Raw genomic sequence first — 19,617 nt, 5'->3', positions numbered from 1 at the left:
CCTCCGTCCATGGGATTTTCCAGGCAAGAGTATTGGAGTGGGTCACCATTGCCTTCTCCATGTGTTCTCTTAAGCAACCATTATTTTAGCCCATACCACAAGAAATTACATTCTCATAGGGAATTTTGGTGCCCAGGGCCAAAACAAAGGAAAATTCAGAAATGAAAACTTATTCAATGGCACAATCTACTACATCCTCACACAGAGGGTGAGAATTATCTGCAGAATGTTTAACAGCTTAAAAAGGAATATAGCACAATCAATCCTGCTCTTCATACTTTCTGTTACCCCCAACCTCTTTCAAATACGCACACTGCTTTGGAAAGGCAAAACACAGTACACAACAATGGCGAGAAATTTCCTGGGAGGGCGTGAATTTGTGTCAGCCCCTGCAAACACCACAGAAGGCTTCTTGGTCTACACCTTTGGAACCACTATTCTAGACCATAGGAATGGCACTGCTTTCTGCATTTGGATGTCTTCTCTGCGACGAGTTCAGGAATCATATGCGTAAAGCTATGGTTAATTTCGTGCGCTTGTGTACAGCTGTGTGCACACTCAGTTGTGTCCAAATCTTTGCAACCCCATGCCCACCAGGCTCCTCTGTCCATGGATTTTTCAAGATAAGAATACTTGAGTGGGTTGTCATTTCCTTCTCCAGGGATCTTCCTGACCCAAGGACTGAACCAGTATGTCTTGAGCCTTCTGCATTGGCAGGCAGATTCTTTACCACTGTACTACCTGGGAAGCCCTCTATGTGCTTGACAAACACCCAAATAAGGGAATCTCTCCAATAAAACAAATAGAAGATATAGTTTTACCACAAGGGTCATGTGTTACACAAACACATTTAACAAGTATTCACCAAGCGGATTCTACATAACAGGCACTGTCCCTGGTGACTAGTCCTTCAACCTGATATACAGACTTATCTCTCAGATGGATTTGTAGAGTCATCATGACTGGGAAAAAAAAAAAATTCAATGATATTACAATGAATTATTCAAATTGTTGTCTCTTTTAAAACAATTTTTTGTTTGCATAGATTCACAGATTCACACACACAAACAACTTGTAATGATGGGTGACCCAGAAAACTTGTTCCTTCTATCCATTAAAGTTAACAGCTGTAAAGTCTAACTCAAAAAAATTAAATTTTAAAAGAAGAGTAATGTGATATTGAACTAAGGAGCTAACACTTTACACATATGTATCAAACACAATCAGAGTCATGTAGCTTTAAACCAGTAGATTTTGCTATCCTTTAAAATCAACTCAAAATAAAACAAAAGTATTTCATGTCATGAATCATTAGCATGGCTTAATAAATATTTTAGATAAAAAGAATTCTTTCATTGTAGAACTTAAGTAAAATATGATGATGTAATCAATAGAATCCATACCCTCTCTCAGACTGATCGGAAAAGCACAAATTAGAACTTTTTAAAGAGCTATGACATTCTCATATCTTAATCTTAGTCCTATTCATCTGAAATGTTAGTTCCAAGCATGCTAAGGTTTTTGTTAATTATATCAACGCTTCTGTGGAAAAATGCAAAAAGGGATACATGAGTTAACACTTACAAATGGCTTCTATTTCTTAATATAGTCTCCTGGTAAGCAAGGAATAAAGAATTCTACATCTCCCACCACAGGGATCGGAGTCAAGCTCTCCATCGGTGAGCCCTCTTGAATTGACAGGACTGAACAAATTGCCAAGAGATGAAACCTATTTCAGTCCTAGTCTTCCAAATTTTGCCAGTAGAGAGTCTTCTTAATGGCTGGCATAAATGGCCCAGAAGTAAACTGTGCTGAAAAGCTAGCAAACAAATGAAAACCACTGCAGCTCCACTGCACTGCTGAACAGGAAGGGAATGCAGAGCTTAATGAACCTCTGTATTAAGAAGAACCACCAAAACTTCCCTATCATACGGCAAAGCTCAAACCGCGTATACTTCCAATTAGACACAAAACTTAGTGTAACAAAGGCACGAGTGACTAGTGTTTGAAATACCTCCATTAATCCTTACACAGGCTGTACATCACAGAACCACCACAATTACTTCCCTCTTTCCACACTGAAATCAGTGTAAGAGCTCTCCAGTGAAGGGGCTACATGCTATAAAGTACTTAACAGCTGAAGGTACTATGCCTACACACTAAGTCTCTTCAGTCATGTCCGACTCTTGGAGACCCATGGACTGCAGCCCACCAGGCTCCTCTGTCCAAGGGATTCTCCAGGCAAGAACAGTGCAGTGGGTTGCCACGCCCTCTTCCAGAGGCTCCTCCTAACCCAGGGATCCAGCCCACATCTCTTACATCTCCTGCATTGGCAGGCAGGCTCTTTACCACTAGCTACTACACTATATTGTGTACAATTATACAAATTCTGATTAAATCAAGTCCCCTAAAATAAAACTATATATATCACATTTAGCCTGTAAAAGGTTCTTCTTGGTCATGAGCCCAAATTCTAGGTTGTAAAAGTATTTCATTGGAAAGCCCCCTACCTATTTATTCATGTACTTTTATATTTTTTCATTCATTCATAGATTTTTCTATCAACCAACATCTAAGAGAAACTAGTATCTATTTATGGAGCAAGAATTAGATTTTGGTTTTGCACTATGCAAGGGCTGTTCTTAGACACACAGATCTGCCTCATGAGGTTTACAATCTCAAGGGGGAGAAAAAAGGGGAAGAAAGCCTCTAAACAAACAAGCACACCAGAATCATATTCACTTGATAGCGATCACTCGATAGTAATCATCACTTGATAGTGATAAAAGGAAAGACTAAGAGAGCACAGAAAAGTAAACTGGAAGATCCACTTTAGATGGCAATGAAGGTCATGGAAAAAGGTTAAATCTTAGAAGGCCCTAAGAAAGCATTTTTCAATTGCTCTGTAGAACAATGAGGCGGAAAGAAACAGGATCGCGTCCCATCTTTGTATCAATAGTACATCAGTGCTGTTCCTAAGGCTCCATTCTCACCTGAACAATGGAGATGAGAGCAACATCTATCTATAAGGTATACTGCACTAAGCCGATCATCAGGTTTGAGGATCAAGTATGCAAAATATCTGAAATATTTCATCAACTGCAAAATGACATAAAGCTGTTGCTAGCTGTCATCTCTCTAAGTTATACCTCAATATGCATCACAAGAACATTTTAAAGATTCCCAATGGTCAATAGGCTTGATTTATTTAAGCCAAATGTTCAGTAGGCTTCAAGCACGACGAGAGTATATATGATATGATACTTCAGGAGACAGTGGAGGACAGAGGAACCTGGCGTGCTGCAGTCCATGAGATCAGAGTCGGTGACGACTCAGCAACTGAACAAGAGTGTTATGACACAGAACCCACAAGGAGAAAGAAAGGTTCTGCTTCAATGGAAGGAAAGAAGAGCTCTTACAGGTGACAGACTTACAAAATCAGATGTTGAATTCATACTGCTTTATTGGCAAAAATTATAAAGTTTTTAATATATACATAAGCAGATTTGTGCCATTAACTCAAACCAAGTACTTACTTCTATGTGCAACACAACATAGGCTCTACTGAGCCTGGCAAAGGCTCCAGGAAGAGGCCACTCACAAGGCAACCTGTGGAAGATTCATGTTTTAAGAGCTGTAGCAACATAAGCTTTACGGCCTCCCTGAGGGGAAAGACAAAAAGCATCCTCTTTGCTTCCCATATCATTCTTTCTAATGTTAAACAGAAACCTCCTTTCATAAAGAGCAGATTATGTAAGCGTTATTCTCATCCATCTCTTAAGTTCATTATATGCTTCCTTATCAGTGCCCCAGCACTGATGTTTAATCATAACTTAGGCACGAAACATACTTCCAGGGAGAAGTAACGTCCTCAGTCTTACCTCTTAAATGCAGCAACCTGGAACCAAATGCCAACATGCTCAATGGACCTTACCCCTGGAGTGCCTTTCATGTAAGCGGTTTTTCAAACCCAACTGGGTCAGAGAAACACTTCTTCCTTTCTGCTGAGTCATCCCTCAGCTTAAGTGGTAACAAGAGCATTAGCACATTTCTAACATTTAAAATGCGAGTAACAATTCATATGCTAACTCTGAACGAAGCCAGAGCCTGTCTAGAAGAAATCAGAAAAGGACAGTTTTCTACTATGTGTGTGTTAGGTTGTGATTGTGTGGGTATCTTTACTTTTGTGCCACAGGCATCTGAGAAGCCAGAGACTGAATTACTGAGTATTAAGGGACTTGCCTAAGGCTAGATGTTCCCATCAGTCCAGAAACAGAACCTGAAACTCCCAATCCCATCGGGCTCTTTGCAGCACAGCAGCTGGACTCCTGGACTCAGCCTCTCTGCCCGAGGACCTAGCCAGGTGCTGGAAACTGGGCGCCCCGCGGGCAGAGCAACTCTAGACTCTGCAACTCAGGAAGGGGAGTTGATTAGCATAAATTTGAACAAAAATGCCTAAAAGCTGAATTCTCCAGCTGATCTCAGCTCACTCAAACCAAGGTGACCTTCTCCTTTTCCCACTCTTCTGAAAGCAGGAAAGACAAAGTGAGAGCAAATGCTTATGTGTTGTGCGCATAAGTCACCTGCAGGGAGGCAGCACCAAAGCTGTTTGCCGGGATGTTCCAAAACCATACTCTGATGCACCATACTCAATTTACACTGAGACACCAAAAAATACGTTGATTTTGAAGAGGAAAATGCAATCAATGAGGAAGGAATACAATACAACAATCATAAGGGACAAATACACCTCTCATAATAACTAAACACAGCAGATTAAATGTCACCTAAAAGGAACTCACAAGTAAAAAAGAACAGTTTATTATTTACATGCATGAAATCAGAAAAAAACAATTCTATAGTTACATTTTCATGAACTATATAGTCAGTGGGGTTGCAAAGAGTCGGACACGACTAATCAACTTTCACTTCAATTTTAATAGATGAATTAACTGCAGAAAATAATAAAGTACAAGTTATATCATAAAACATTAGCCTTTTTATTACTGGAGTTTGAATCTAGTTTTATATCCTCAATATTTGTGAATTAGTAGCTAAGTCATGTCTGATTCTTTTGTGACCCCATAGACACACCAGGCTCCTCTGTCCATGGGATTTCCCAGGCAAGAACACTGGAGTGGGTTGCTATTTCCTTCTCACGGGGATCGTCCCAACCAAGAGATCAAACCTACGTCTCCTGCCTTAGCAGGTGGATTCTTAACCACTGAGCCACCGAGGTAGTCCAATATCCTCAATACTTTAATGAAGTATAAATTGAGAATGCATAGTTTTTTTCTGAATTAACAAGTCAAACAATGGCTTATTCTAGTAATTCAAATTCAAAAAGAACTCATATATGACTACTTTAAAATACTGTTCTGATTATCTGAACAATTTTTAAATAGTTCCAAAACTACTTCACTCTCTTTCAATAAAAAAATATTTTAAAATTAAATTTTTCTAGTTTTATATTTTAATATTCCCTTACGTTTCCTATATTTTCAATAATTGTGTCCACTTATCCCTCCACCTATCTATTCAACAGGTTCATTTCACATCTGGACCAGTGCTAAAATTTTAACACCAGAATTATAACACATGCATATAAAAATTTTCTGTAGACAGTATACTTTCATATGTACAATCTCACTTAAAGAAATCTGTAAACCAAATCTCAACAAATAGTTAACCATGCTTAGTTTTAAAAGATTATCTGAACATTTAAAACAAGAGCTAAGAGAACAAGGGAAGTTATGTAAAAGAAAATGGTTTTTTGACTGCTGTCAAATCAGCTATTTAAAACATGAAGAAGTGGAGAATTAGGAGTTTGAGATTAACACACACACTACTATACATAAAATAGGTAAACAATAAGGATCTACTACACAGCACTACAACTAAATTCAACATCTTGTAATAACCTATAATGGAAAAGAATCTCAAAAAGAATATATATGTGTGTATATATATGTGTATGTTTATAACTGAGTCACTTTGCTATACACTAGAAACTAACAAGATTGCAAATTAACTATATGTCAATTTTAAATAAAGAAGCACACACAAAAAAAATTAGAAGCTTAAGAAAAATGGAAATACAAAATAATCTCCATTATCAGTGAAACATGTTACAGCAAAATAATGTTAAATATTAAAATACTAAAATCCATTTTGATTGTTAATATAAAACACCAAAATAAATAATGATATATACATGTATATGTATCTATTTAATTATTTGAGGCCAGAGGCATTCTTTGGAGGCATTACCTTATGACCATCAGTAGATAAAGACTGTTTTACAACTGTTTAAAGAGAAGAGTAACTATTTGCTTCATGTTCACCCTCAAAATGTTCACTAACAAGAGCATATCTGTCCCACCTTGAGATATACATGCTTTATATATCCTTATTTCAGATATTAATGAATCTTTATTTCACTAAATGTTTTCAAAAGCATATCTATGAAAATTTGAGAACAGTTTTAAAGAACCTTCCATGATCATTTACCCTGAATTTTCTTGCTAACTTTGCTCTTCTCACTCCATCTAAATTAACATTTTTGTCACAATATTCATCTTAAACCACAACTTAAATCATGTCAATCATCTGCTTAATAATCTTTACAGGCTCCTTAATTCTTGAAAATTAATTAGCATCTGAAATCCTTGGCAAGGCAGAGAAGGGCCTAGGTGAACAGGGGTTTGTCCTACTTTTCCAATTTCATCTTTTGAGTCTCTCCTTCACAATTTCCGGTCCTGCTGATCTATCCATCCATAGCTTTGCCAATTTCTTCTCTAACCCAGAATATCCTCCTCTGTCTATGCCAGTCACAATTCTATTCCCCCTACCCACCCACCCAGCTTAGGTATCACTTCATCAGTTCCTTCAGAAGGCTTTCCCTGTCAGAAGTCCTCTCAGTTTCTCTCCCCTCCCTCCTTCTGCCTCCTTCCCTCCCCTCTTCCTTCCCTCTCTCTCTTAGGGCAGGCCCCTTTCTTTTTTCATTACTAACAACACTTAAGTTTTGTGCAACTAGTAAGGCAATTAAGGAAGCTCACAAATATAATGCATTGCTTTTAAGCAACATGATTAAAAACATGGGTTTAATCTTATGCTCACATACTCAGTTTTTCCCCTATAAAATGTGACTTCGAAAATGATACCTAATTATTGCTATATATTTGAAGTTCCTTCAGTAAAAAAATAGATCAAATATAACAGCTATAACTATGAGCTATGATCCTGATCATGAGTTATAGGAAATCAGATTTTTCTAGTGTATGTTTTAGCCAATCCACTTGTGGAAGATATTTCATCTGTCCAATGGTCTTCAATTTCCAATTTCATCAATTTCCAATTTTTCTTTACCATAAACATATAGAGAGAGACCACAAAAATTAACATCAAAAAATTGCAAAATGAAAGCCATACAATTATGCATAATTACTGGCTTTGGTATAGGCACTTAAAGATTATTCAATATGGTGGCTTGCATCCTCAATTTCTCTTCCTATTAGTGGGTTCAGAGAAAACTGGGACATTTCAGTTCATAGCGCATGAAGTTTTTAAAGATGCTAAATATCAGCATGATGTCTAAACAACTGGAGAGCTAAGTTTAAAAATTCATTCACAGGAAACGTGTAATGATTTGCAGCAAGACATTCTCCATTCCCTGGCTGTTTTAACACTGTACAGAGTTCTTAAAGTGCCACATCAGAATGTTTTCTTCATTATTTGACATCCACTATAATAATTTTTGACATAAAAATCCACTAGTCTATTAACTTCTATAGAAAACTTTCTTCTCTATAGAATATGAAGTTCCCAATTAAGGAAATCACAGATTACAGAGTATATCTTTAACACATTAACTTCTTTCCTTAAGGTCCTAAGACATACTTTTGACAGAATGATTTTTCAAAAATTTGAAAAAGTAAAATAAATGTGATGTTTTTAGTGTAATATATGTAAAGTCTCTGTTTCTTCCTCATGCTTTTATTATTAACAATTTATTTATCTATTTATTGTTCATACTTGAATATAAATGTCCTTAGTGATATACATTGAGAGAAAGGTACTTTTTAAATCACACATTATAATTTTAAACCTTTAAGAGTAAAAAATTAATAGTAGTTTCGTGCAAAGATTTCTTTCTACAAAATCCATACTAGTGTATGCCTTTAAATATATCTTGCTAAACATCTATTTAAAATCATGACTTTAGTTTATTGGTAAACATCCACATTTCTATGTTATTACAATGTTTCTCAAAAAACTGTCCATAAAACATCTGCTTGAAAAAAAAAAAAACCTGAAGCACTAATTTTAAATACAGAGACCCCCAAGATTGCACTTCACACCACTCAGTCAGAATCAGAGCCTGGGAGTAAGCATTCAAAACCAGTTCGCCCATGTGACTCTGATGTCCACCAGACTTGAGAAATCCATGGAGTGTACCTCATGCCTCATTATATTCTTGGTGCTATATTTTAGAAAGAAAAGTTGCCAAATGATTTCTTCCAAAAAAAATTTTTTTTACCAAATTCCCATCCTCACAATTTCTAAAGTGTCACTCAGAAAATGAATCCTGTTTTCAAAACCCCTGGTATCCAGTTCAATCAAAAAAGGAAAGGGGTCATTTTTCTCCTTATTCCGTGTTGTCTTAAGGATTACTGAGGAACAGTCTGTGACATCCACTCCACACCACTGGACAGACAGGTACCTCCACTTTCCACAGGTCAGAACACAGAATCTCCTCGCGTTAACACAGCCCTAGGTGACACTTGGTTCCCTAGCTTTCCACTCTCCCTGAAGAGACGGCCCGCAGGCGGCCCCGACGCTCCAGCATCGCCAGCACCTCCGACAGAGACGGCCGGATCGGGTCCGGGTTCCGTGTCGCGAGCCCGCCCTCGGAAAAACCACCGGACTCTGAGGAAACGGACCCGAGACGGCGCAGGACACGCCGACCACCGCCCTCCGCGCTCTCCAGCGGCCAGCACCGCCTCCACAAGGAAGCAACCCTTGAGCCCCCCTCACCCAGAATACAAGCTCCCCCACAACTGCGCTCTCCTCCCCGCTCCCCGGCGCCTGTTGCTAAGCAGGCGAGACGACCCCGGGCGGCCTGGGCAGCTGGGGGCCGACCGCGGGAGCGGCCGGGAGCACGCGGGCGGCGGGGGGGCCCGCTCCGGTGAGCCCAGACCCATTCCCACCGCAGGAAGGCGCTCCCTCCGCGCGGCTCCGAGCCGACGACTGCCCAGTGCGCACAGGCGCGCGGAGCGAGGCGCGCGGGCAGGCGGAGGCCGGCGGGCGAGGACCGCTCGGGTCACCCGCCCGGTCAGCTCGGCGCGGCAGCGAAGGCCTCCAGCCCGGTTCCGAGCCCGCCGGCGAGCCCACGCGGCGGGGCAGGGGCTTGGGCCCGGGGAGGGCAGGCACTCACCATGTTGACTTCGGAAACCATGTCTATGCTGGCGATGTCGATGTTCATCCCCACGCAGACCGGGGGACCTGCGGAAAGTGCACGACACGGCCGTGAGCCAGGCTCGGGCACGGGCTGCGGCGGCCCCGGGGCCCGGGAGCCGCCGAGGAAGGGGCGCCGGCCGAGCCCTCCCCGCGCGACCGCAGCTCGGCGGCAGCGGCCCCCGCCTCCCCCCTCCGCCCAGGCCCCCAGCGCGGGGGGTCGCGCAGCCCGCAGCGGCCGTGCACAGCCTACTTACCCCCGAAGTCCGGTCTCAGGCGAATGTCGTAGCCTTTCAGCAGCTTGTCCACCGTCTCCTTCACAAAGGACATGTTCCCGGGATCGTTCACGCTGCGGGAGGGGTGGAGGGGGACAGAGAGCCAGGTCAGGCGGCGGCTCGCCCGCCTGTGCCCGGCGCGCACACCCGCGCACCCTTCCAGCCGCCCGGCCCGCTTCCCGGCAAGCCAGCCGCGACCCTACCTCTGCGCGCAGCACACCACCGCCACCAACACCGGGGCCGAGAAGATGCCGAAAAACCTTCCTCCCGCAAAGCCCCACATCCCTCCGCCGCGCCCCGGCACGGGGGAGGGGGCGCCCCGCCGCCGTCGCGACCCGCAGCCGGGGCTGCTCCTGCTGCCGCCGCCGCCGCCGCCGCCGCGCTGGCCCCGAGCGGAGGAGGGCGCAGGGGGAGGGCCGGGGAGGCGCGCGCGCGGGGAGGAGCGCGGGCGCGGGCGCGCGGCGAGGGCCGGGGCGGGGCGCGCGGGCCGCGGCGCAGCGCGCCCTGCCGGGTCCCGGCTCCCGCGCCCGCGGGGCCCCGCCGCCCAGCGTCCCCGCCGCCTCGGTGGCTGCGGAGCCTGACCGGGGCTCTGCCGGCCCGGCGCGCGGGCTGCAGCCGCGACCGCGCGACGCCGGGCAGCGCCAGGGGTGGGCCGCGCCGCCAGCCGCGCTGGGCCCCCAGCCACCCGCGAAGGAGGGGACGGTCGGCGACGGCGGCCCGGGCGGCAACGGCGAAGGAGACGCTCTCCACTCCTCCCGAGACGCCTCCCCTTCAGCCTGCTCCCCGACCTGGCCCTTTGGCGACCCCCGTCCGGCGGCGGTGCAGGCCGAGCCCGCGGCGGCTGCGGAACGCCTCTGCCCGCAGACCTGCGCTGCAGCGCGGGAGGCAGGGCACCGGGCCCGAGGGAAGCCCCTGCCTCACCTGCGGGGCTCCGAGCCTCGCGTCCCCAGGGTCCAGGAGAGCCAGATGGGCAGCAGGATGGCCGGGAGCCCAGAACACATGGCGCGGCGCCTCTGACCCGACACGGGTGGGATCCGCTCTCCCCCGCAGTCACTGAACATCTAAAGACGATACGGGGATCCCCGCCCCCGCCCCCATCCACGGGCTTTCCCGCCTGACCCATCCAGCCGCTTCCAAGGCGGCCCGATTAATTATTTATGCAATATAAAACCATTTTCTTAAATTGGTTCCTTCAACTATTTCTCCCACTCTCACCCCCTGAACATTCCATATGAGCACTCCCTACCTACTCACATAAATACACTTAAATGAGTGTTAAAGAGAAGCCCGAATAAGCAGGCTTGCTTTATTATCAGAAGCTAGAGTCCGCATCAGACATGGAGACCCTGGACTATCATTCCGAGGAATGGAAAAATAAGATGGCTTTTCTGGCGCAGCCCGGAGCTGTCCGTGGTTCTTAATATCAGACTAGGAACCTCGTGTTCTCCATGACCGGACCGCACCCTCTGGTTCTCATTTCAGAAGACCTCCAGCACCTTGGCCAAGAAACAGACAGATAAACACCACGGTCCACCCTGCCCTGTTTATCACCACTGTGTTGCTGAGGGATGTTTGCTCCCCCAGGGTCATAGGTTGTAGATTTTTCTTTAAGAACTGTGTGCTTCAGATTTCTAATATTGAGGAAGATGATTACACATTCCTACTTGTGTACACATGATTACACATTCCAACCAACAAAACCTGCAAATCAAGTCCATTTGTTGCTTGATAGACTTCCTCGGGCCATTCCAAGACCTAAATGCTTCTTTTCTGTATTTTTTTTTTTTCTACAGAGCTTACGATTTTCTTTTCTATCGTCAAGACTTTATATAGGTAAATATCTAAATCTAGACCTTCGATCGCAAGTTGGCATGTTCCTGGAATTAATTTTAAATATATTGCCTTTTATAAAAATCAGCAGTTTCCTGAAAGGTTGGTATTATGATAGGTTAAGAGATAACTTTTCTGGTGGCTTAGATGGTATAAGAATCCACCTGCAATACAGGAGACCTGGTTCCATCCCTGAGTTGGGAAGATCCCCTGGAGAAGGAAATGGCTACCCACGCCAGTATTCTTAGCTGGTGAATTCCATGGACAGAGGAGCCTGGTGGGCTACAAAGAGTTGGACACAACTGAGTGGCTAACATACACAAGAGATAAACTTAGCCTCCTAAATATTTTCTGAAAAAATCTAGTTTTCAGAATAGATACAAAACAGATACAAAATACTTTGTATTCTGTGTCCTGTACAATGGAATTATTGGGAATATTAGATTAGATCTGTATCTGTATCCCTCCATATTCATGTTTCAGTCTGCTTCTCCTGTTTGCATGTACCTCTTTTAGAGGAATGCCCCATTGGGTATTACAGCTATAGAAAATAAACAGTGAGGATAAGGTGCTTGAGAAAAGCCAAAAACATAGCAAGAGTGACCCCCCCCCTTCTATTAATATTATTTTACAGGTTCTACAACTTGAAAACTACATTGCAAGTGTTATTATCATCCAACCACGTACCACCTCAGATCTTGGCTTCAATCAGTCTCTCAGTCTCTTGACCTTATTTTTTATCCCAGCTGCTGCTTCACCATGCAGTTCTACAAGAGCCCCGACCAGCTTTACATGGGAACGTGTTCACACCACTCACCACCTGTCCACATTGCTTTTCTCTTACCTTGCACCTTCAGGCTTCTCAGCAAAGTGGTCCAAGTGTAACAGGACCTACTCAGTACTTGCAAATGTGCAATCTGAAATGGCGGTAGAGTTAACCATCCATGTGGTGGACCGTAGATGAATGGAAGATGGGAACCAGGGAAATAAACGATTCGCCCTCTATTTCTCCCTATGAAATGTCCTGAGAAAACATAGTAACTCCTTTCTTTCCCGCTCCTTGCATGCCCGGATCCCCTTTATCTTCACTCCTTTTTCAGCAGTATTACCCACCCTAGAAAAGCAATAGCACTTCATTTTGCCTTAGGATATGTTTTCTGGTGAACACAGGGTACATCATAAACCCACTGGCAAATCATTAAAATTGTCACCTAAAATGCATTTTTTTCCAGTATGGTACTGGCATAAAAACAGAAATATAGACCAGTGGTACACGATAGAAAGTCTAGAGATAAACCTACACACCTATGGTCACTTAATCCATGACAAAGGAAGCAAAAATATACAGTGGAGAAAAGAAAATCTCTTCAATAAGTTGTGCTGGGAAATCTGGACAGCCATATGTGAAAGAATGAAATTAGAACACTCCCTCACACCCTGCACAAAAATAAACTCAATTAGATTAAAGATCTGAATGTAAAACCAGGGAGTATAAAACTCTTAGAGGAAAACATTGGGAAAACACTCTTTGATAAAAACCACAGCAAGATGTTTTTTGACCCACCTCCTAGAGTAATGAAAATAAAAATAAAAAGAAATAAATGAGGCCTAATTAAACTTAAAAGCTTTTGCACAGCAAAAGAAGCTATAAACAAGGTGAAAAGATAACCCTTAGAATGGGAGAAAATATTTGCAAATGAAGCAACAGACAAAGGATTAATCTCCAAAATATATGAACAACTCATGGAGCTCAATATCCAAAAAATAAATAATCCAGTCAAAAATGTACATCTCTCCAAAGAAGACATGCATATGGCCAATAAACACATGAAAAGATGCTCAACATCCCTCATTAGTAGAGAAATGCAAGTCAAAACTACAGTGAGTTATCACCTCACACTGATCAGAATGTCTATCATAGAAAAATCTACAAAATATAAATGCTGGACAGGATGTGGAGAAAAGGAAACCCGCTTACACTGTTGTTGTTGTTTAGTAACTAAGTCATGTCCAACTCTTTTGCAACCCCATGGACTGTAGCAGATGGATTCTTTACCACTGAACCACCAGAGAAGCCCTTACACTATTGGAGGGAATGTAAATTGATACAGCTACTGTAGAGAACGATACGGAGGTATCTTTAAAACTAAACATAGACCTACCGTATGACACAGCAATCCCACTACTGGGCACATACACTGAGAAAAATCACAATTCAAGAAAAAGACATGTGTACCCCAATGTTTATTGTAGCACTATATACAATAGTTAGGACATGGAAGCAACCTAGATGTCCATCAACAAATGAATGGATAAACAAGATGTGGTATATAGATTCTTTACCACTATACCACCTGGAAAGCCACACTGGAATATTGTGTGTGTGTGTGTGTGTGTGTGTGTGTGCGCGCGCGCGCGGGCATGTGCACTCAGTCATACAGTCATTTTCAACTCCTGCAATCCCATGGACAGTAGCCCACCAGGCTTCTCTTTCCATGGGGTTATCTGGGCAAGAATGCTGGAGTAGAGTATATTTCCTCCTCCAGGGGATCTTTCCAAACCAGAGATTGAACCTGCAACTCGTATGTCTCCTGCATTGGCAGGCTGATTCTTTACCGCTGAGCCATTTGGGAAGCCCACTGGAATATTACCCAGCCATAGAAAGGAACAAAATTGAGTCATGTATAGTAATGTGGATGAACCTAGAGCCTATCATACAGAGTGAAGTAAGTCAGAAATCGAAAAACAAATATTGTATATCGACGTATATATGTGGAATCTAGAAAAAAAAAATGGTCCTGATGAGACTCTTTACAGGGCAGGAACAGACGTAGCTGTAGAGAACAGGCTTGGGGACACGGAGCGGGCAGAAAGGGCAGGACAAATTGAGAGCAGCACTGACATATTAGCACTACCGCGTGTCAACCAGAGAGCTGGCAGGAAGCTCCTCCACAGCACAGGCGGCTCAGCTGGGCCCTCTCTGATGACTTAGAGGGTCGGGATGGGGAGTGGGCTGGGAGGGAAACTCGAGAGGGAGGCGATATTTATGTACATATGGCTGATCCACTGTGTTGTACAAAAGAAACCAGCACAGCATTGCAAAACATGTCTATTCCAATAAAAGAAGAAGAAAATGCAGTCTTTTTCTAATGTGGAGACAAAAATTTAAGAGAAACATTGTGATAAGTGTACACTGGTATAGTCAAGATACAGAAGTTGGGCAAACAAACCCTGGATGCCTTCTTGTCTCAGCTTCTCCAACAGGCTTCTGGAGGGTTGAATGAAAACAAAATCCCATAACCCCTCCTTCTATTCTCTTGTCAGGATTCCTGAAACCAAGAATACTTTCATACTTTTACTAGATGGTACTAACCTATTAGCCAAATTGGAAGGAAAAAATTGATGCAATTCTTGCTTTCATTTATTTTCTACAGAAAGATAAAAAGGTTTCAGGTTTTCGGAGTCATACAATGGATAAATTTTCATGTCAGAATAAAATGGAGATGAATGTCCTTTTGTTCATAATAGGTGGTTTTAAACAGACTAGAATAACTTTTAAGGATCCTTAAGGTAAGAAGCTATGACAAACTTAGGCAGTGTAAAAAGTAAAGACATCACTTTGCCAACAAAAGTCCATATAGTCAAAGCTATGATTTTTCCATTAATCATGTATGGATGTGAGAGTTGGTCCATAAAGAAGGCTGAGCACTGAAGAATTGATGCTTTCAAAGTGTGGTGCTGGAGAAGACTTTTGAGAGGAACTTGGGCTGCAAGGAGATCCAACCAGTCGATTCTAAAGGAATATTCATTGGAAGGACTTATGCTGAAGTTGAAGCTCCAATACTTTGGCCACCTGATGTGAAGAGCAGACTCATGGGGAAAGACCCTGATGCTGGGAGAGATTGAAGACAAAAGTGGAAGGGGATGACAGAGGATGAGATGGTTGAATGGGATCACCTACTCAATGGACATGAATTTGAGAAAACTCTGGGAGATAGTGGAGAACAGAGGAGCCTGGCATGCTGCAGTCCATGGGGTTGCAAAAAGTCAAACACAGCTTAGTGACTGCAGAAGAACAACAAGGTAAGAAGCAGGGAAAGGAAGAGACAATATGAAGAGCATCAGACTTCCCAGGTGGTGCTAGTGGTAAAGGACCTGCCTGCCAATTCAGGAGACTTAAGAGACAGGGGTTCGTTCAATCACTGGGTCAGGAAGATCCTCTGGAGAAGGAAATGGCAACCCACTCCAGCATTCTTGCATGGAGAATCCCATGGACAGAGGAGCCTGGTGGGCTACAGTCCATGGGGTCTCAGAGTCAGACACAACTGAAGTTACTTAGCACACAGCACACACATGACCACTTTACCTTACCCATGTTTGTGAATTTCAGCTAACCAAAAGACCTTCATCAAACTGTTTTGTTCATAGTTGCCTCTTAGTTATAGAGAATCAAGTTGTCTTTTCAAACTATCGAAGTTTCTGACAAATTATTTTAAAGTCCTTTAGCTCAATCAATTTGAGGTATGACACATGAAATTGAAAGTTAAATGTATAGTTAGATGATTTTTGAAAAATGTATAGGTCAATGTATATTTTTATCATCCCTAAAATTCCCTTGTAATATTTTATTCTGCATGCCATTCTAGATCCAGATGAGCACGGACCTAACTTCTGTCATTATAGATTTTTTTTTGCCTGTTCTAGCATGCCATATAAGTGGAATTCCACAGTGTATGTTATATTACGACTGGTTACCTTCCTTCAGTGTGGTTCTGACATCCATCCTTGTCGCAGGTCTACAGTTTGCTCTGTTTTACTTTTGGTTGATATTCCATTGTGCTGCTATTCCACAAATAGTTTATCTATTAATGTTTTGGTGGATCTTTCTCTTAATAGTTTGGGATGACATGATTAAAAAGTCATGTGCAAGTCTTTGTGTGGAAACACTGTTTCATTTCTCCAAACTCACCCAACCGGAACAGAGAACAGAAGCAAGAAGAACTGCAACCCTATAACAGGGAAAGAAGACCTCAAACACAGTAAGTTAGACAAGATGAAAAGACAGAGAAATATCACGCAGATAAAGGAACAGGATAAAAACCCATATGACCAAATAAACACAGAGGAAATAGGCAAACTTCCTGAAAAAGAATCCAGAGTAATACGTAAAGATGATCTAAAATCTCAAAAAAATGGAATGGAGAAAAATGCAGGAATCATTTAATACATTAAATAAGAATCTAGAAGAAATAAAGAATAAACAGTTGCAAACAACACAGTTAATGCAATTAAAAATACTCTAGAAGGAATCAAAAGCAGAGTGTCTGTGGCAGAAGAATGGATAAATGAGCTGGAAGATGGAATGATGGAAATAACTGTTGAAGAGCAGAATAAAAAAAAAAGAATGAAAAGAATTGAGGACAGTCTCCGAGACCTGTTGAACAGTATGAAGCACACCAACATTCAAATTATAGGAGTCCCAGAAGGAAAACAAGAAAGGCTCTGCGAAAATATCTGAAGAGATTATAGCTATAAACGTCACTAACATGAGAAAGGAAATAAGCAATCATTCCTCTTAGGTAAATATCTAGGAGTCAATGGCTGAATCATACAGTGGAGTGCATACTTAGCTTTACAAGGAACTGCTAAAATATTTTCTTGGATTGGCCAAAATCTTGGATTGGCCAAAAAGTTCATTTGAGGTTTTTCTTTTCCCTAACGGCTCAGACGGTGAAACATCCATCCACCTTCAAGGCAAGAGACCCAGGTTTGGTACCAGGATCAGGAAGATCCCCTGGAGAAGGGAATGGCTACGTACTCCAGTATTCTTACCTGAAGAATTCCATGGACAGAGGAGCCTGGCGGACTTCAGTCCATTTGGTCATAGTCAGACACAATTGAGTGACTAACACTTTCACACTATTTTTTAACATCCTATGGAAAAACCCAAATGAACATTTTGACCACCCCAATAATTGAAGAATTTTAAACTTCATCAACAATGCATGAGAAGCACAGCTGTTTCACAAACCCATCCCATTCAGTCCTGATTTGTGTGTAGTGGGTATCTCATGAGGTTTGAGTTTGTATTTTTCTGATGACATGTAATGTATTTCATTCGCATACTGGTCATTCATATTGTCTTTTTTGCATATATAAGATTTTTCCCATTTTAAAATTGCATTCTTGGTCTTTTTAATGAGATATAAAAGATGTTTATATATTTTAGATATAAATCTTTATAAAATATATGTAATGTGAATAATTTCTCCTATTTTGTGGCCTTTCTGTTTGCTTTCTTTGACGGTGTCCTTCAAAGAAAAGAAGAATTTAATTTAGATGAAGTTCAAAGTTCAGTTTATCAACCTTTCTCTTGTATGGGTCAGACTTTTTGTATCTTACCTAAGAAAACTTTACCTAATCAAAGTTAAGATTTTCTCTGTGTTTTCTTTAAAAAGTTAGCATTGATATTTACACCTTTGATATACTTTCAGCTAATTTTTTGTGGTAATTAAGATAAGAATCAAGTTTCTTTTCTTCCATGTGGATGTCCAATTGTTTCAACGTAATTTGTTGAAAGTATTGCTTTCTTCCATTGAGTTACTTTTACATTTTTGTTGAAAATCAGTTGACCTTGTATGGATGGGTATATTTGGGGCTCATTTTATTTACTCTGTTTCATTAAATTGTACATGTATTCTTTCAACAATTCCATGTTGTTCTGATTAATGTAGCTATAGAGTAAATATTGAAAACAAATAACATAAATTATCCAACTTTTCTCTTCTTAAAACATATTTGTGACTGAGGGTTTTTTTTGGCATTTTCATAAACATTTTAGAATGAGCTTTTCAATTTCTATAAAGAAACTTCATGGGATTTTAGTATATATTAGGTAAAATCTATAGGTGAATTAAAGTAAAATTGACATCTTAACAGAATTTAATCCTCCAATCTATGAAAACTCTATATGTCTCTATTTATTTAATTTTCTCAGAAATATGTTGTAGGTTTCAGTGCAAAATCTTGCACATGATTCAATACATATATCTCAATTATTTAATATTTTATATTGTTATAAATGCTATTTTTAATACTTTGTTATCCAACCAATTGTTGGTAGTATAAAAAACTATAATTGATTTTAATATATTGACTCTGAATCTTACAATCTTGCTCAATGTACTATTAAAAATATTTTTATCAATTCCTTAGGATCAATCATATAATCTTTTCATATAGAAATTTTTTACTTCTTCCTCTCCTTTTTAGATACTATGTAACCAATGTGGAATAGAAGCGCTGAGAGTGGATACCCTTGCTTTAATATTAGGAGAAAATATTCAGAGTATGTTTTTTTTTACCCATTAAATATGATATTATCTTCCTCTTATTTTTCTTCTGTTCTCTCTATCTTTCCTCTTTGTCCTTTTTTACACCTCTCTGAAAAATCCAGTCTTAAGAATAGGGTTGTACAAGACATGCATCTGGTATGAAATGGGGAGCCTAGGCACCATGACGAGGGTCTGAGAGTTCATTGCTCAAATGGATGAAAAAAAAGCATCTTTGTGGGTGCAAAGATGAGTTTGGATGTCATCACCGAAGCAAAAGTAAGAAGGGTATTCCTGGAGAAGGACAGCCTGGCATGGGTGTGAGAGTCCATGGGAGATGAGGAAGGCATTGATGAAAACAAAGCAGCTTCTGTGACCTCAGAGCTAAGGCAAGGTGAAGCCACATCCCAATGGTCGTCGGCCTCATGTGGCAGTAAGGATCTCAGAGGGCAGGAGAGTGTCTAGGTGTGTGGACTATCCTGAGTGTGACTCTAAACCCAGGCAGGATGAGGTGGGCATCCACATACAGTGGGCCAGCCTGGAATAGGGAATTAGAGCCCAATATCCTAATAATAACACTGTGCAAGGGGGGAAGGTGTGCACGCCCATGTGCTGGGGCAACATGTCATGGAAACTCAGCTTGAGAAGAGGAAGAAGGGCATCCACACCCTGGGATGGCCCCAGATGGGGTTCAGAACCTGAACACAGAGAGAAGAAACTGTGCA

The 19,617-nt window shown here is 41.9% G+C and overlaps 1 protein-coding gene across 2 annotated transcripts in view; it reads right to left on the bottom strand.

Annotated features, from left to right (window-relative positions):
• Positions 1–10,095, bottom strand: part of GABRB3 (gamma-aminobutyric acid type A receptor subunit beta3) — a 299,133-nt gene extending 289,038 nt beyond the window's left edge. Inside the window, exons 1-3 of one of the 2 annotated variants that reach the window (XM_088829723.1) lie at positions 9,935–10,095; positions 9,714–9,805; positions 9,437–9,504 (exon numbers count right to left, since the gene is read on the bottom strand). In XM_088829723.1, coding sequence (XP_088685849.1) covers positions 9,437–9,504; positions 9,714–9,805; positions 9,935–10,014 — 240 coding nt within the window. In that variant the 5' untranslated portion in view covers positions 10,015–10,095. The remainder of the gene's footprint in view (positions 1–9,436; positions 9,505–9,713; positions 9,806–9,934) is intronic. The other variant, XM_055417672.2, reaches the window with a different exon arrangement.
• Positions 10,096–19,617: the final 9,522 nt, after the last annotated feature.

The sequence above is a fragment of the Moschus berezovskii genome, chromosome 21, assembly GCF_049115385.1.
Source record: "Moschus berezovskii isolate FMDL1 chromosome 21, NW_MosBer_1.0, whole genome shotgun sequence".
In the NCBI taxonomy this organism is placed as follows: domain Eukaryota; kingdom Metazoa; phylum Chordata; class Mammalia; order Artiodactyla; family Moschidae; genus Moschus; species Moschus berezovskii.
This window is presented reverse-complemented; position numbering and strand designations above follow the sequence as displayed.